We start from the raw sequence: 15,584 nt of genomic DNA on the forward strand, positions 1-15,584 counted from the left end.
CCAATCAGGGCCCAGCGGTCACTTTGTTTAGAGCTGGTTTTGACCTGTTGGTCATACCGACCCAGTGCAGCACGCGGTTCAACGTCAGCGCAGCAGCGTAAAACTTTGGGAGAGTCTGTTCAACATAAATGATGAACTAACCTAACTTTGTGTAAATAGAGCTCAATATAGAAATATGTCCACATATGCAGTCGAGACTGACGCGGCTTTTTTCTGAATTTCTACAAACACCATTTCATTTTATAGTAAATTAGTTTGGGCTGGTTTATGTTTATGAACAGACGCCTACAGATCAACATAGTAAAGGAGCTCATCTGTGATCCTGAGTTTAAAGCCAGTTTTTATTCAACTTAAACTTGGAACTAAGTTGTAAATAAATCTGAAACTGAAACTTTGCTTGTGTGTAAAAAGTGATTTCAGAGCCACTCGGTTCTCCCTGATGGAAACTGTTTACCTTCAGTGTTTTGCGCCTATGATCATTTTAATAGACGTCAGCGTCACTAATTAATGACGTTCTATTAAAAGACTGGTTTACCAAGAGAGACGCTGGAGGACTTTCACCTGAAATGAGTTCATGAAGCCAGTCTGGTTATAAAAATGATAACAGGACCAGATCAGAGCCAGAATTACTCTTTTAGTACTTTTACTTTATACTTAAGTACATTTGAAGGGAAATACTTTAGTACTTTCACTCAAGTGGAGGTCTAAAGGGAGGAACTTCTACTTTTACTGAAGTTATATTTTACTTCTCTACTTTAACTCAAGTACATGATTTGTGTACTTCGTCCAGCTCTGCTGAACACCAACACGTGGTTTGAGGAAAGCATATGATGCTGAAGGCATGCAGTTAGCCCCATGCTAATTACTTAAGCTTCTGTTACAGTACTTGGCCGCTTAGCCTCAAACTCCACTGTCAAACTAAAGAAGCGAAAAGGAATTTGAGTAAATTTGATGTCTTTTTCTGTGGCAGTGCTATGCTACAGGCTAAAGCTGACTTCCAGAGTGCAGATTTCGCTGCTTATTGTTCAGCTTGTTTAAGAACCGCAGACCTTTTGTTAAACTGTGTTGCTGTCTGCCCTGCGATGGACTGGCGACCTGTCCAGGGTGTATCCTGCCTTTCGCCCGAAGACTGCTGGGATAGGCTCCAGCACCCCCCCCAACCGGAGAAGCGGCTTAGAAAATGGATGGATGGATGGATGGATGGATGTTGCTGTGTGTAGTCATGAACGTTGCTCTTGTTATTTGTCGTGTTCAGTTTATTGACCAAGTCTCACTCACGAGTGCATTTAGTTCACGCACAGGCTAGCGTGATCTCTGTCTCTGGTATTCAGGCAAGCGACCGTTGCCATTTCTAATCAGTGAGAACTAAGCAGTAGTAGGAACATCAAGAGAAATTCAGATTTAGTAAAATATGTGAGAAATGTTGAGTGTGGCATGAGAGCGTGAGAGTAGATGGAATTGCGTGAGACTCACGACCAGCGCGTGAGAACTGGCAGACTTGAAAGCGCGTTCTGAGCTCTGAATTGTTTAGGGGTATTTATGGTTAAACCATAGTCTTGGCAGAAGAGGAAGCTTTGGCATCACCCGGCACTGGAGGCGATTAAGTGAGAGGCCTTGTGTATCTGAATGTGTTGTGCTGTGTGTGTGGATTAGACCTGATAGAACCAGCAGACTTATCACGGCCACGGTGTGGTGACCTTCTTCTGGAGGAGACATCTGAAACACTTCTCACTCTCCTCAATTATATATCACTCAGACCTGTTGACCGTGGTGGTGGACAGTGTCGGTCTGCAGCTCCACAGGTTTGATGCTCAGCTTAACCCAAGAAGTGTGCTTAGTAGTTTGAAGGGCAGTTCCACAGATCTTACTAATTTCATGCATACATCAGTGGTTAAGGTGTAAACAAAGGCATTCTAATCTGGAGAAGCTGAGCCAGAATTGTCAATGACTTTATGACATTTAAATCTCAAAAACTGAATTATGGAAGAATTTTGAAAAAATGGTGAAAAGTTCCTATGAAGTAGCAATTGGGTGTTTTTTTTTTTTGCTTTGCTTCATTTCAGTTACAAAAATGACCAGTTAAACAGAAATTCCACCAATTTTATAAAATGTCTCCGTAATTTGACTGTCAAGAGGTGAACAGAGTGATTCAGAGGGGCTTGGTGTGAGATGGTCCAGACCTCTTTACGGTCGTGGTGATAGGATCCAGACGTCGCCATGTCTACAACACAAATATAGCCATTTTATTTACTATCCAACACCACCAGTGAACCTACACACGTCTTCTGAGTTGTTATATGTAATGTTGGTGATGATAAAATCATAAAACGTCATAAAAGTTTTATTTATTTTCTTTATTTATTTTCTTTACAACACCCTGTGTGTGTCTCCACTATGGAACCAGTTTTAAAAAAATACGTTTTACAACCAAAACCTTCTCAAAACTCATCAAACAATGTCTCAGACATCAGGCATTACATTCTTTAGATGTCTGGTTCCTATCACCACCAGTGTGTCAAGTTTCTCTAGAGCAAAGCTTTTCTCATTAAGCCATTTAGACTGACTTTCTGTACCTTTTAACCATTTCATTATGCAAATCTTTAAAAAAATGCTGGGATTCCCATAAAAGTTGGACCCATTGCTGACACAGCTTGTATAATCTCCATAGAAAACCATTAACCGATAGAATGGGTTGCTCTGGACTAGCTGCATAGGAGCCTAAAGTTACCATGCCCAGTGGCAAGCGTGAGCTAGAGGGGTACAAATTCCCCCAGGTCTGTGGAGCAGTGGAACTGCGTTCTCTGGAGTGATGGAGCTCCATCCACTTCCTTTGGGATGAGTCAGAGTGATCCAGAACTGACCATCCAACATCTTCGCCTGACCTCTCTAACGCTCAATGAAATCCTCACAGCAGTGTTCCAACATCTAGTGTAAAGCCTTCCCAGAAGAGCAGAGGCTGTAACTGCAGACTCTGTTAACACCCTTTATTTCAGAAGAAGCTCTGGATATGTCTGCAAACCTTCTGACATATATTGTGAATATAAGACTGTTTTGGGTTTTGTCTGATACTTACATAAACATGTAATCATTCCTCCGCAGGATGGACTTTGATGATGAAGACGGAGAAGGACCGAGCAAATTTTCAAGGTTAGAATTTTCATGTGCCATCGTGTTTTTAAAATTGTGGTCTTTCCAGAATTGTATGATTAGTGCCTTTGTGTTTACGTAGAACAGATCTTCTGTAAAAAGAACATGTTTATTAAAGAATATCCAGCAGCGGCATCACATTCAGACCATAAATCATAAGTCTTGTCCTTATTGTTTCACATTTGCACTTTTCGAGCAGTTTGATTTGAAGCTCTCCGGCACTGTTTGAGCGTGTGTCTCCACAGCGTTTGCCATTTCAGGACATTTTCTCACGTTTGTTTGTTTGTTTGTTTGTTTGTTTTCCTCAACCTGTGGTTTCCTTTCAGTCCATGTTCTCTTTAAAGGACGTGTATCCATTATTTCCTCCGCTGACCACAGCTCACGGCCCTGGCTCTAGCGCCGGAGTGGAGACAGTGCCCTCTGCTGGCCAGACGAGAAATCACACCAACATTGTATCTCCCCTTGCAGTAGAAGTCAGACACAGCCGCGTAGTCTTCATTAATAATGCAGGATCTCAGTTTGCTCAGAGTGCATAACAAGTCTGATATCTGTAGAAAAACCTTTTTAGATTAAAAATTAAAAAGTTGAGTTTTAAAGAGTAAAAACTCTACTTCAAGTGGGAAATTAAGACCACTCAGGGTAGAGAGAGGCCCTCATTTACAGTGTACCCAAGCATTACGGCAAAAACTGAAAGGGACTGAAAAGAGTAAATATTTAGGATAGTGAAATTATAACAAAGAAAACTTTTTATTATTAAAATTATTATTGAAACAGTACAATATATACACGCAGCAGTGAGCAAAAGTTTGGAAACCCATGATCAAATTACATTTACACAATTACTACTGATTTGAATTTAAAATATTATATATTATAAAAAATATAATGGAAAACATGCATGTGTAAAAGTCATGGCATATATATATAAAATCACCGCCCACAAAAAGTTAGGGATATTTGCTTTCAGGTGAAATTGATGGAAAACGTAAGAAGCTCACGCTACAGTGATATTATATCATGAAAGTAGGGCTTTTAAGTAGAAGCATGCGATGTTGATTTCCTCATCTCCAACTATTTACTGAAACCAAAGTCAACAGCAGTGCTGGGTGTAATGTTACCCCAACAAAAAATCTCGTCATGCGCCCTTGAGCATCAATTCCAGCTTGACAACGACGTCTCATGCTGTTCACAAGTTTACTCATTGTCTGCTGAGGCACGGCGTCCCACTCTTCTTGAAGGGCGGCCCTCAGGTCATTGAAGTTCTGGGGTACAGAGTTACGAGCCTCTACACGGCGACTCAGCCGATCCTGTAGGTTTTCTATGGGATTCAGGTCTGGAGAAAGTGCAGGCAGCTCCATTTGAGGTACCGCAGTCTCCAGCAGCCGTTCCCTAATGATGCCACCTCGATGAGCTGGAGCGTCGTCGTCCATGAAGATGAAATGAGGCCTGTGTTGTTCATGCAGAGGCACAACGACAGGATTAATGTTATTCAAGTAGCATGGGCTGGTCACTGTACCATTCACAAGGTGTAGTTCTGTATTGTTAGAGAACAGCAGGTTGTGCAGAAAGTACTGAAACACTGAACAGCTGGACATTCAGAAGTTTAGAGAAGGTCACAATAAGTTCACCTGTAAAGGTTAGAGTGCATTTTAGGTTCTTCCTGAAATTTCACCCGAAAGCCAAACATCCCCAATATGTTAAAAAGAGAAAATGTCATCTTTAAATTTGAAAAGTAACTTATAAACTAAACAAAACATTTCTTTAAATATGTACATACGCCTGTGTATACACTCAGCGTCCATTCTGTACAGCTCACCTCCTTGTTTCTATTCTCATTGTCTATCTTATCAGCTCCACTTACTGTATAGCTGCACTTTGTAGTTCTACAGTTACAGACTGTAGTCCATCTGTTTCTCTGATACTCTGTTACCCTGTTCTTCAAATAGAGTGGACAGTGAGTGGACAGAGTGTATGAAAACTTTCATACCAGCACAACACAAACACACCACCACCATGTCAGTGTTACTGCAGTGCTGAGAATGACCCACCTCAGAAATAGTACCTGCTCTATTGGAGTCCATGGGGGTCCTGACCACTGAAGAACAGGGTAACAGAGTATCAGAGAAACAGATGGACTACAGTCTGTAACTGTAGAACTACAAAGACCAGCTATACAGTAAGTGGAGCTGATAAGATGTAGAAACAAGGAGGTGGTTTTAATGAAGTGGCTGCTGTGTGTGTGTGTGTGTGTGTGTGTGTGTGTGGGTGTGTGTGTGTAAATATATATATACTAAATAGTTCATACGTATTCACAAAATAGGGATACAGTCACTTTAAATCTGCATGTTGTCTTTTCTGTTTTGTATCATTGATCCATTTCCAATCCATCCTTTCGTTTCACATGTTTACATAAAAGTCTTTTGATGTTAAATACTTTTAAAAATAGATCAGCATTTTTATAAAAACACTGGAGATCTTTTATGTTGGTCACAGCATGCAGGCTGGTCAAAATCGTATTGCTTCACATTCTCATCCACCTCTCTCTGTCTCTCTCTCTGTCTCTCTCTCTCTCTCTCTCTCTCTCTCTCTCTCTCTCTGCATTCAGGTATGATGATGATCAAATTCCTGCTGATAAGGAGCGTTATGCCAGGTAGGGCGATCACATGCTGGTCCTACAGGACTGCTAGAACTCAACCTGGCCAGACACTGGCCCCTCTACCAGCCCACCACAGCCCACCAGCTCCTCCACTGGGGGAGGAAACAACAGAAACAAAGTGATGAAAACACATGTGACTTGATCAATAGGTTTATAAACAAACAGTTTACTCACATAGATACACTTTGATGACATTTTGGTGAAATCAAATTTTTTTTTGCAAAATCAAGCAAAAAATTCATCATATCGTATTTAAAACAGGGCTTCTCAACCTGTGGCTGCGAAGCACCCTGTAGTGATCTGCGGGCCTGAGCTCTAGGGTGGCAGTAGTTCCTAGTTGGCTGGTAACAGAACTTTACGTCATAAAAACGTAAGTGGAAAAAAAATGACTTTATAATTCAGAATCTAAAAGGAGGCGTTTTCAAATTATAACCTACATACATACAAATAAAAGGACTGCACATCATTTTGAGACAGTGCAGCCACAAACACGCGGTGCAGACAGCGAGCCAGAGATGGAGAAGTTTCTCAGTGCGCTTTCTCACCCACCTTGTTTGGTGAGGACCTGCCAGACTGCCTGCTCCATTTTGATGAATGTGAAAACTCCACCTGTATTCAGGTCTGCAACAGACACCTGAACTTCCACTTCCCAGCTAACCCTGGCTGCTGGTGGGAACACAGTCTATGTTGAAATGAGGCAACAGAGGCTTGCTTTCCTCTTGTAGTAGCACGTCGGCGCTGTACTGTCAGCATCATCAGCCTGTTTCAACATCTCACTCTTTACAGACCCTCATTGCATAGACCCCTTACAAACACATGTGTTTGATTTCAGCTCATGGGTCATATTTGTGACTGGGCATCAAACTCGAATTGGTAAACCGATGAAAAAGAAGCACAAATAAAGGGTGACACTTTACTTGAAAGGTGGCTACATAACACATTCATAACATCTTACATAAATGCATCATAACATCAATGTTTAAATCACATTCATAAAGCATATGTGTTTTACATGATATTAATATGGACTACTGTGTCATTTTACTGAGACATGTATACTTTAGAAATGTTGATGTAACTGTAACGTTGGGGAGCGATGAGGCGGACACTTTTATTGAGGGCAAATCCAGGGTCGTGGTCATGACAGTCCAGGTTCAGGTAGCCAATACGAAGAGCAGGAGGGACAGACATGACAAAGAACACTGAAGTCCAAATACTTAACAAAACACAGGCGAAACGAATCAGGGGTGGAGTCAAGAAAACAAGGGGGCAGGACAGAACCAAAACAAACGCTCGTGGAAGATCAAAAGTAAACAAAAAAGCACAAGCAGGAGTGGGAGGAGCCAATCGTGACAGTAACATTCATTGACATGTCGTGAAGTGTTTATGCAACCTGATAGGAATGTGATATGAAGACACTCTTCAAGTGAAGTGTTACCAAATAAAGTGAGGTTTATTATTATAGTTGATTGTGATGACGCTAATCCAGCAGCCTGGTGAGCGGAGTGTGGCTTAGCTGTTTCAGATGAGTCACAAACACCCACCAAACGAAAGAGAACAAGGCTTTGGAGCGTTTTCAGTGAAAACACAATGTACTGCAGCTCCAAACCACAGCCCACGTCTACCTCGTACATTTCTTCATCCATTTTTTAACATCCCAGCAAATACATTTTTTAACATAGCTGCAAACTTTGGGACCTGTGATTGAGCCAAAAACGGACAATCTGATCCTTTTCAGGCCCTGATTCTCTGTATTTACACTCACCAGCCACTTTATTAGGTACAGTTCAGTTGCTTGTTAACACAAATAGCTAATCAGCCAATCACATGGCTGTAACTCAGTGCATTTAGGCATGTAGAGGTGGTCAATACAACTTGCTGAAGTGCAGACCGAGCATCAGAACGGGGAAGAAAGGGGATTTAAGGGACTTTGAACGTGGCGTGGTTGTTGGTGCCAGACGGGCTGGTCTGAGTATTTCAGAAACTGCTGATCTACTGGGATTTTCACTTACAACCATCTCTAGGGTTTACAGAGAACGGTCCGAAAAAGAGGAAATATCCAGTGAGCGGTCAGTTGTGTGGACGAAAATGCCTTGTTGATGTGAGAGGTCAGAGGAGAATGGGCAGACTGGTTCCAGATGATAGAAAGGCAGCAGGAACTCAAATAACCAACCAACATCTCTGAGGAACGTTTCCAACACCTTGTTGAAAGTCTACCATGAAGAATTAAGGCAGTTCTGAAGGCAAAAGGGGGTCCAACCTTTTACTAGCAAGATGTACCTAATAAAGTGGCCGGTGAGTGTATAAACAGGTGGGACTTGGGGTAGAAAAGGTTGAGAACCCCTGATTTAAAAGACAGCATTCTTGTTTTTCCTGTAATCTTCCATCAATATGTAATGACTTTTGCAGCCTCTGAAGCATCTTCTGACTTTTAAATGACTTCACTGTGCATCAGCAAGCAGGAAAAATAATATAAACCAATAACATCGTGCCCCCCCCCTTGTGCCATGGGGAGACAGTGCTCAGCGAGCTCAGAGACACTTCCTGATGCCACCTTCCACTCAGAAATACATCACAGTGTGGAAAGAAAAGCAGCTGTGATCTCCTGTTCACACTTTCACGCTGATAGATGAGAGATAAATGTAGATGCTTTGATTAGATTTGGGCAAAAAACACACTTTTGTTCGTTTGTCTTATTCATCGTTTATTATTGAGTCCTGCCATTAATATTTCATGGTGAACTCACTGCAGTGTGTTAACCTGATTTCCACACGCACTGATAAACTTCAGCTCAGCGCTTTCTAGCTGAGAGGTGTAGAAATGATTACCGATAGAATTTTAGGATTTGGTACTTTAACGTTAGTCTTTTATTATACAGTTCTTTTTATTGCTTTGTGCCATGACAAGCCCCACCCCTCGTACCAAGACAGACAGACAGAGGGGTCAGATTACATCATTTTCATAAATGGAACAAGCCCCGTCCATTGTACCAAGATAAACCCCACCCCTTGTGCCAAGGCGGCTAGAGAGGCAGAGAAGGAGTGTCCTGAATGCATCGTTTCTCTAAATGGAGCGAGGTTCGTCCTGTTTGTCATTGTGTCAACAGGCCCCACTGCTTTTGCCTAGAAAGAGAGCAAGTGACCCGATTTGCATTATTTCCATAAATGGAACAGGACAAACCACACCCCTAGTGCCAAAACAGGCCCCGCCCCCTGTGCCAAGACAAAACAGCTAAATAGAGATAGAAAAATGCAGCGAGGGAGGGAGGGAGTGGCCAGGTTGCATCCTTTCTATGCAATAAGAAATAACCCCTTGTGCCAATACAGGCCTCACCCCTTGTTCTAAAACAACTAGAGAGGGAGAGAGGGAAAAAGGGAGGGAGGGAGTGGCCAGATTCCGTAAATGGAACGAGCCCTCATACTTGAGGCCCTGCCTCTCGTATTTTGATGTCAAGACAAGCCCCACCCCTTGTGCCAAGACTGAGAGAAGGGTAGCGAACAGCCCCGCCCTGTTTATTAAGATTAAAACCCTTCCCCTTGTGCCAAGACTTGCCCAATGTCTTTGAGGCTTGAGCTTGTTGACGGGCCTTCTCATGGTCCTTTCCAGTGGCTGCTTCTCTGCTGGAGCTTAGTTGTGTCTGAGACTCGACCTCGAAAGTCTACAGCAGAGAAAAGTCCAGAATAATCTCATGTTACTGCCGCGAATAATGCAGTTAATCAAGGAATAATGGAAAAAAGTCGATAGATGACAGTAAAGTGGATTATCTCCTTTTTTTTCATCAAATCCTGTTTATTCAGGTCTCATCACTTGTGTTTTCATCACTCAGAATTCACTTACTTTTTTTTCTCCATACCTGTCTGTGTGCGCGTCCATGTGTGGCTGCAGCCCTTAATGTAGTCTTTAATTATCTCCCACTGATGCGATCATGTGAAATAGGCCTGTCGCTTTGAGCTATAGCGCTGTGACGACTATTACAACAGCCCTGACACTCAGGATTTATAACATCGTTCAGTCTTCTCTATCGGAGCTCACTTAATTATTTAACTTCGAGTGGGTCAGAATGACTCTGTGCTGTCACAGATGGAAAAAAGATTGAAATTGAAGTGCTGGGAAACGACACCTTTTCGCCCATACTGTATTATTTAATTAGGGGTGCCAGTACTTGGGTTACTTAAAGGGAAATGTGGCTGATTTTTCAATCCACTGGTCATTCAGAGGGGTTTGGTGTGAAATGGTTCCAATCTCTCAACAGTGGGGGTGATAGGAACCAGGGGTCACCATGGCTACAAACACAAATATAGCCATTATATTTAGTATCAAAACCACCAGTGAACCTACAGATGTCTACTGAGGGTTTGTTGATTTTGGTGAAATAGGAATAAATCAGGAATAAAACACCCTGCATGTACCTCGCTGCCATAATTAGATTAAAATAAATGGAATAAAATACATTTTATACCCAACCAATCATAAAACAGTATGTCAGACATCAGTTTCATGTAATAACTTTCTGTGAAGGAGTTTTTGGGTGTGGACGTCTGGTTCCTATTACCACCACTCAGTAAATTTCCCTAGAAGAGAGTATTTCACAACAAACCACTCTGAATGACATCCTTTAAATGATGAGGATTTATTTATGCATTAAAAAATGTATGTGGGATTTCCCTTTAATTATAATAATCATAGAATATTACAATAGAATTCAAATAATATGTTGCATAGGTAACTAGATGTAAAGTCAATGTGATTATTCTTTTGTGCTTAATCATTGTGATTTTGTATCCTCAGAGAAATGTGATGAAGAGTCGTTCGGTGCGTCTTAGATAAATCCGTATTAATTTGTCTGCATATAATTTTCCTCATCAAATATGATATATTTGGGTACATCACCACACAATGGTTTATAGCTTTAAGTGGGTCAAAATGCTCTGATCTGATGCTATTGATGCTCAAGTTGAGTTTGGAATATTATAATTATCATTCATAATTGATTTTAATGACATTCACTGTAATATATGTTTATCTGTTGGTCCAAAGTAAACATATCTGGCGAGATTAAATCCCCTAAAAAGCTTGGTGTATTATTTGGATTGTCTATATGTCACTACTTTGTAAATAGCAAGGTGTGTATTCAGTTTAGGTTTAAAAATAATTCGGATTCATTTCAAAAGAATCCAATTGAATCAATTCCTGGTGAAACCTGATATTCAGTGATGCATTTCCAGTCATCTTCAGTCAATATGTTATTACATGCTTTTTTAAAAGCCCTTCTTTCCATTTCTCCGTTTAGAGAGAACCATAGCGAGATCGAGCGGCGCAGACGCAATAAGATGACGCAGTACATCACAGAGCTGTCGGACATGGTGCCCACCTGCAGCGCGCTGGCCAGGAAACCCGACAAGCTGACCATCCTACGCATGGCCGTCTCCCACATGAAGTCCATGAGGGGCACGGGGAACACGTCGACTGACGGAGCCTACAAACCCTCCTTCCTCACCGAGCAGGTATGCGGGACACCGCAGAGCTCTCCCAGGACAGAGATAGTCAGCAGGAGGTTGACTAATAGACCTGTGCCAGGCACTCACTGTGTAGTTCTGCTGAAACAGTCACCCAAGACTAAAGTCAACATGTTTTTTGGCAGACTTCTCTTTGTTTTGTGTTGTGTCCAGTAACGTTTAAAAATCTCTTCTTTTTTTTGCTGCTCTGATGAATGGAAGTCGCATTCCAGACTCAATAATCAGAGTGGCAATGTATCAGAAAGGGTGTTTGAAAAACAGCTTTGTTCTTAGAAAAATACTGCATTTGAACCTTAGGTCTTAAAGTGGTGCTTGAAAGTTTGTGAACACTTTCGAATTCTCTATATTTCTGCTTATATTTGACCCAAAACTTTTCACACAAGTGTTAATAGTAGATAAAAGAGAACCAAATTAAAGAAATGAGATCAAAAATATGTATCTTGGCTATTGTTTTGAGGAAAACGATCCAATATTCCATATACAGGGCTCTATCAGAGTCTAATCTTCACAACACATGTTAACGTTCGTGAGTCCACCATGAGGAGAACAACAGTGGCGTGCATGGCAAGGAGAAAACAGCTGCTCAACCAAAAGAGCATGGCTACCCATCTGCACTTTGCTGAAGATCACATGGGCAAGCCAGAAGGCTATTGGAACAGTGTTTTGTGGATGGATGAGACCAAAATATATATATATTTTTTTGGAGAAAGGAAAACATGCATGAGAGCATAAACACCTTATCACATCTGTGAAACATGGTGGTGGTAGTATCATGGTTTGGGCCTGTTTTGCTGCATCTGGGCCAGGACTGCTTGCCATCATTGATGGAACAGTGAACTCTGAGTTTTACCAGCAAATTCCAGCAAAAAAAAAAAAAAACCCAAGAGAACGTGGGTCATGCAGCAAGACAATGAAGTTAATGTTTTGGAAAACGTTGACCGTAATCCTATAGAAATGTAGTGGAAGGACCTGAAGCAAGCAGTTCATAACATAAAAGTTCTCCAACATAAAAGCTGAAGCTGAATGGGCTAAAATTCCACCAAAGCTGATGTGCAGGACTAATGAAGATGAGGGTATACAAATTACCATTGTGTCTGCTGAGTCTGAGTCTGTACTGTATTTTGGATTTAGACTGTAAAGTCATGTAGTCAACTTCTTGCCCATATTAAGAACTTTGGCCTAAGGCCATTTTCACACTAGAGTGTTATTTTCTGGACCCAGGACCAGTCTCGCTCTGTGAGTCTGATATGTTTGGTCATGTGTGAAAACTGTTTTCGAGCCCAGGAGCGGTCCAGAGACTCGATCTTTGGTCCTTCTGAAATTGGCGGTCATTGGTGTACTTTTTCCCTCCGAATGTTACTGGATTATTACTGGAACTGAAAAATAAACATTTCTGCTTTGTTTCTGTACATCGAATTGACATCCTAAGACAAGAGTACCCCAAAGAAACCAGCAGGATTTGCCAGATGTGGTGGTTTAGAAGCTTTGAACAGTTTTATGATATAGTTTGTGTAAAAGGGTCTAACTAAGTATCAGAGAAACAGATGGACTACAGTCTGTCACTGTGGAACTACAAAGTGCAGCTAAACAGTAAGTGGAGCTGACAAAATGGACAATGAGAATAGAAACAAGGAGGTGGTCAGAATGTTATTCCTGATCGGTGCACAACGCTGCTGTGGAAAGAAAACCTTGTATCTCCATTTTTGTTGTTTTTCAGTTTTCTGACAAAATTAAAAGATGCCCGCTGCCCTTAATATTGTGTGTAGATTTCATGATGACTGGACCAAAAGAAATGACCCAAAAGTACTTGGAAAAACATCTGGTTCCATTGACCTACATTAAAATTAAAGTCCGGTTTTTCCTTCTCCTGTAAAGTTGTCATTCCGGAGATACGAGACGTTGATGTTAAGGTGGATTCATTTTAATATTGTTATTTTTTCCAAGATTTTAATGCAAATGAATACAGCCGATATACAAATATCCCGTAATCTTTGTACAGGCCATATTTTATGTTTGTACTTGTTTCACGATACGTTTAGTTCAGCAAATAAACAGTAATTGTGCATTAAATTGTGTGTCCTCTGTGGAGATTTTCACAATTAATAAAATATCATGTGCCCAGGTTAAGCTTACACTTATATCTGATTTTAATAGCCTGATCATGATGCTACATTTAATGACAGATATTTTTAAACTGGCATTTCCCCGTGTAATTTCTAATGCAACAAGAAAGACCTGGCAGGTTGTAAAATTGGGTGAGTTGTTGAGTTCAGACGCATCGCTCTCAAAATCACTTTGAACACATCAAGGTGCCAAAGTTGATCATGGAACATGCCGGAGAGGTTGGTGTGGACAGGATAGGACACTGCTGCACCGTTATTACTGAGCAGAATAGTAATTATCAGGCGGATCAGTTTAAGCATTTGCATGCTAACTGAATCTGACGGCTGCTCTAATGTCATTTATTTTTTATTGCAGGAGCTGAAGCACCTGATCCTGGAGGCAGCCGACGGTTTCCTGTTTGTGGTTGCAGCGGAGACGGGACGGGTGATCTATGTTTCGGACTCGGTGACGCCCGTCCTGAACCACCCGCAGTCGGAGTGGTTCGGCAGCACCCTGTACGAGCAGGTCCACCCAGACGATGTGGACAAACTCCGAGAGCAGCTCAGCACCTCCGAAAACTCAATGACCGGTGAGGGGCGCTGTTAAATGTCCACTTCAGGTCGCTGTGATCTATATGGGATATTTCACACAACTAAAAAGACACACACACACACACACATTTTCTAAGCCGCTTCTCCCTCAGGGTCGCAGGGAGGGGGGGTGCTGGAGCCTATCCCAGTGGTCATTGGGCGGAACAACTAAGTCATAGTAAAAACAATAGTAGTAATAATCATTAAAAAGAATCATCCATCCATCCATCCATCCATTTTCTAAGCCGCTTCTCCGTCAGGGTCGCGGGGGGATGCTGGAGCCTATCCCAGCAGTCTTCGGGCGAAAGGCAGGATACACCCTGGACAGGTCGCCAGTCCATCGCAGGGCAGACAGACAGACAGACACAGACAGTCACTCACACACTCACACCTAGGGGCAATTTAGCATGTCCAATTGGCCTGACTGCATGTCTTTTGGACTGTGGGAGGAAACCGGAGAACCCGGAGGAAACCCACGCAGACACGGGGAGAACATGCAAACTCCACACAGAGAGGACCCTGGCCGCCCGGCCGGGGAATCGAACCCAGGCCCTCCTCGCTGTGAGGCGACAGCGCTACCCACCACGCCACCGTGCCGCCCTAAAAAGAATCAATTTACTACAAATAACTATTTAAAATGACTAATAATAGTAACTAATAGGTATATATGGAATGATTTACATATATCCAGACAACAGCTGCTTAACTCTGCCCATTTGAGTTGAAGTTATAAGGAGTGTTTCAGCTCTGTGCTTTTAAAATGAGGGGAGCCAATCAGAACAGAGCTCATTTACATATGTCAGTCTTAACACACTGTAATAAAAATAGCCTCTTTAATTGTAGGAGATAAAGAGAGGCTGGAAAATGGTCTTGGAATTATGGTAAGTGTTATAAGTGGAAAAATGTAGAATACGGGCCCTTTAATATCATGTACAATGCATAAGTATATAGTGCAATATATAATATTGTGCATAATATATAATGCTATTATGATACATGATACATTTTTAAGCAAGTGCTTTACAGGCAGAGTGAAACAGGTAAGTAGAGATACAAACAAAACAAAATTAAATTAAAAAACTCATGATGGGAGAACAGAAATGCTCCAAAACTACTTGGGGGGGGGAAACTTGTTCCATTAACTTCCATTCAAAGTTTAAGTTTTTGCTTCTGCTGTAAAGTTGTCATTTTGGAGATATCAAGTTGTGTCGTGACGAAATGCAATATTAAATATGTTTTACCCCTTAAATGGCCAGAGCCCACCGGCGGGCACAGACTTTTATTACTTCAGTACCACTTTAGAATAAGACTACCCTTATCCAGCACTTATGAATGGTTTCATTTGAGGTTGTTAATGGTTATTAGTTAGGTCACAAACACTTTAAAGAGCAGTTATAACACATGAATAAAAGAGCAAAAGTGATCTCTTGTGTCTGATGAGTGAGTGAGTGATGAAGTTGATTGCTGACTCATGGAGAAACCAAAATAAGATCAGTAAACATCAAAATCTTTGAGGTTTAACAGTAAAAATGAATGTGGGTCTGCAATTAGCCAAGCAGGTCACTGTTGTCC

The 15,584-nt window shown here is 41.6% G+C and overlaps 1 protein-coding gene across 8 annotated transcripts in view; it reads left to right on the forward strand.

Annotated features, from left to right (window-relative positions):
- Window positions 1–15,584, forward strand: part of arnt2 (aryl-hydrocarbon receptor nuclear translocator 2) — a 157,649-nt gene that overhangs the window by 26,278 nt on the left and 115,787 nt on the right. For 5 of the 8 annotated variants that reach the window (XM_017699567.2, XM_017699566.2, XM_017699568.2 and 2 more), the window contains exons 3-6: window positions 3,100–3,147; window positions 5,753–5,797; window positions 11,094–11,307; window positions 13,798–14,011. In XM_017699567.2, the coding sequence (XP_017555056.1) occupies window positions 3,100–3,147; window positions 5,753–5,797; window positions 11,094–11,307; window positions 13,798–14,011 (521 nt within the window). The remainder of the gene's footprint in view (window positions 1–3,099; window positions 3,148–5,752; window positions 5,798–11,093; window positions 11,308–13,797; window positions 14,012–15,584) is intronic. The other 3 variants (XM_017699572.2, XM_017699570.2, XM_017699571.2) reach the window with 1 other exon arrangement.

Source organism: Pygocentrus nattereri, chromosome 15 (assembly GCF_015220715.1).
Source record: "Pygocentrus nattereri isolate fPygNat1 chromosome 15, fPygNat1.pri, whole genome shotgun sequence".
NCBI lineage: Eukaryota > Metazoa > Chordata > Actinopteri > Characiformes > Serrasalmidae > Pygocentrus > Pygocentrus nattereri.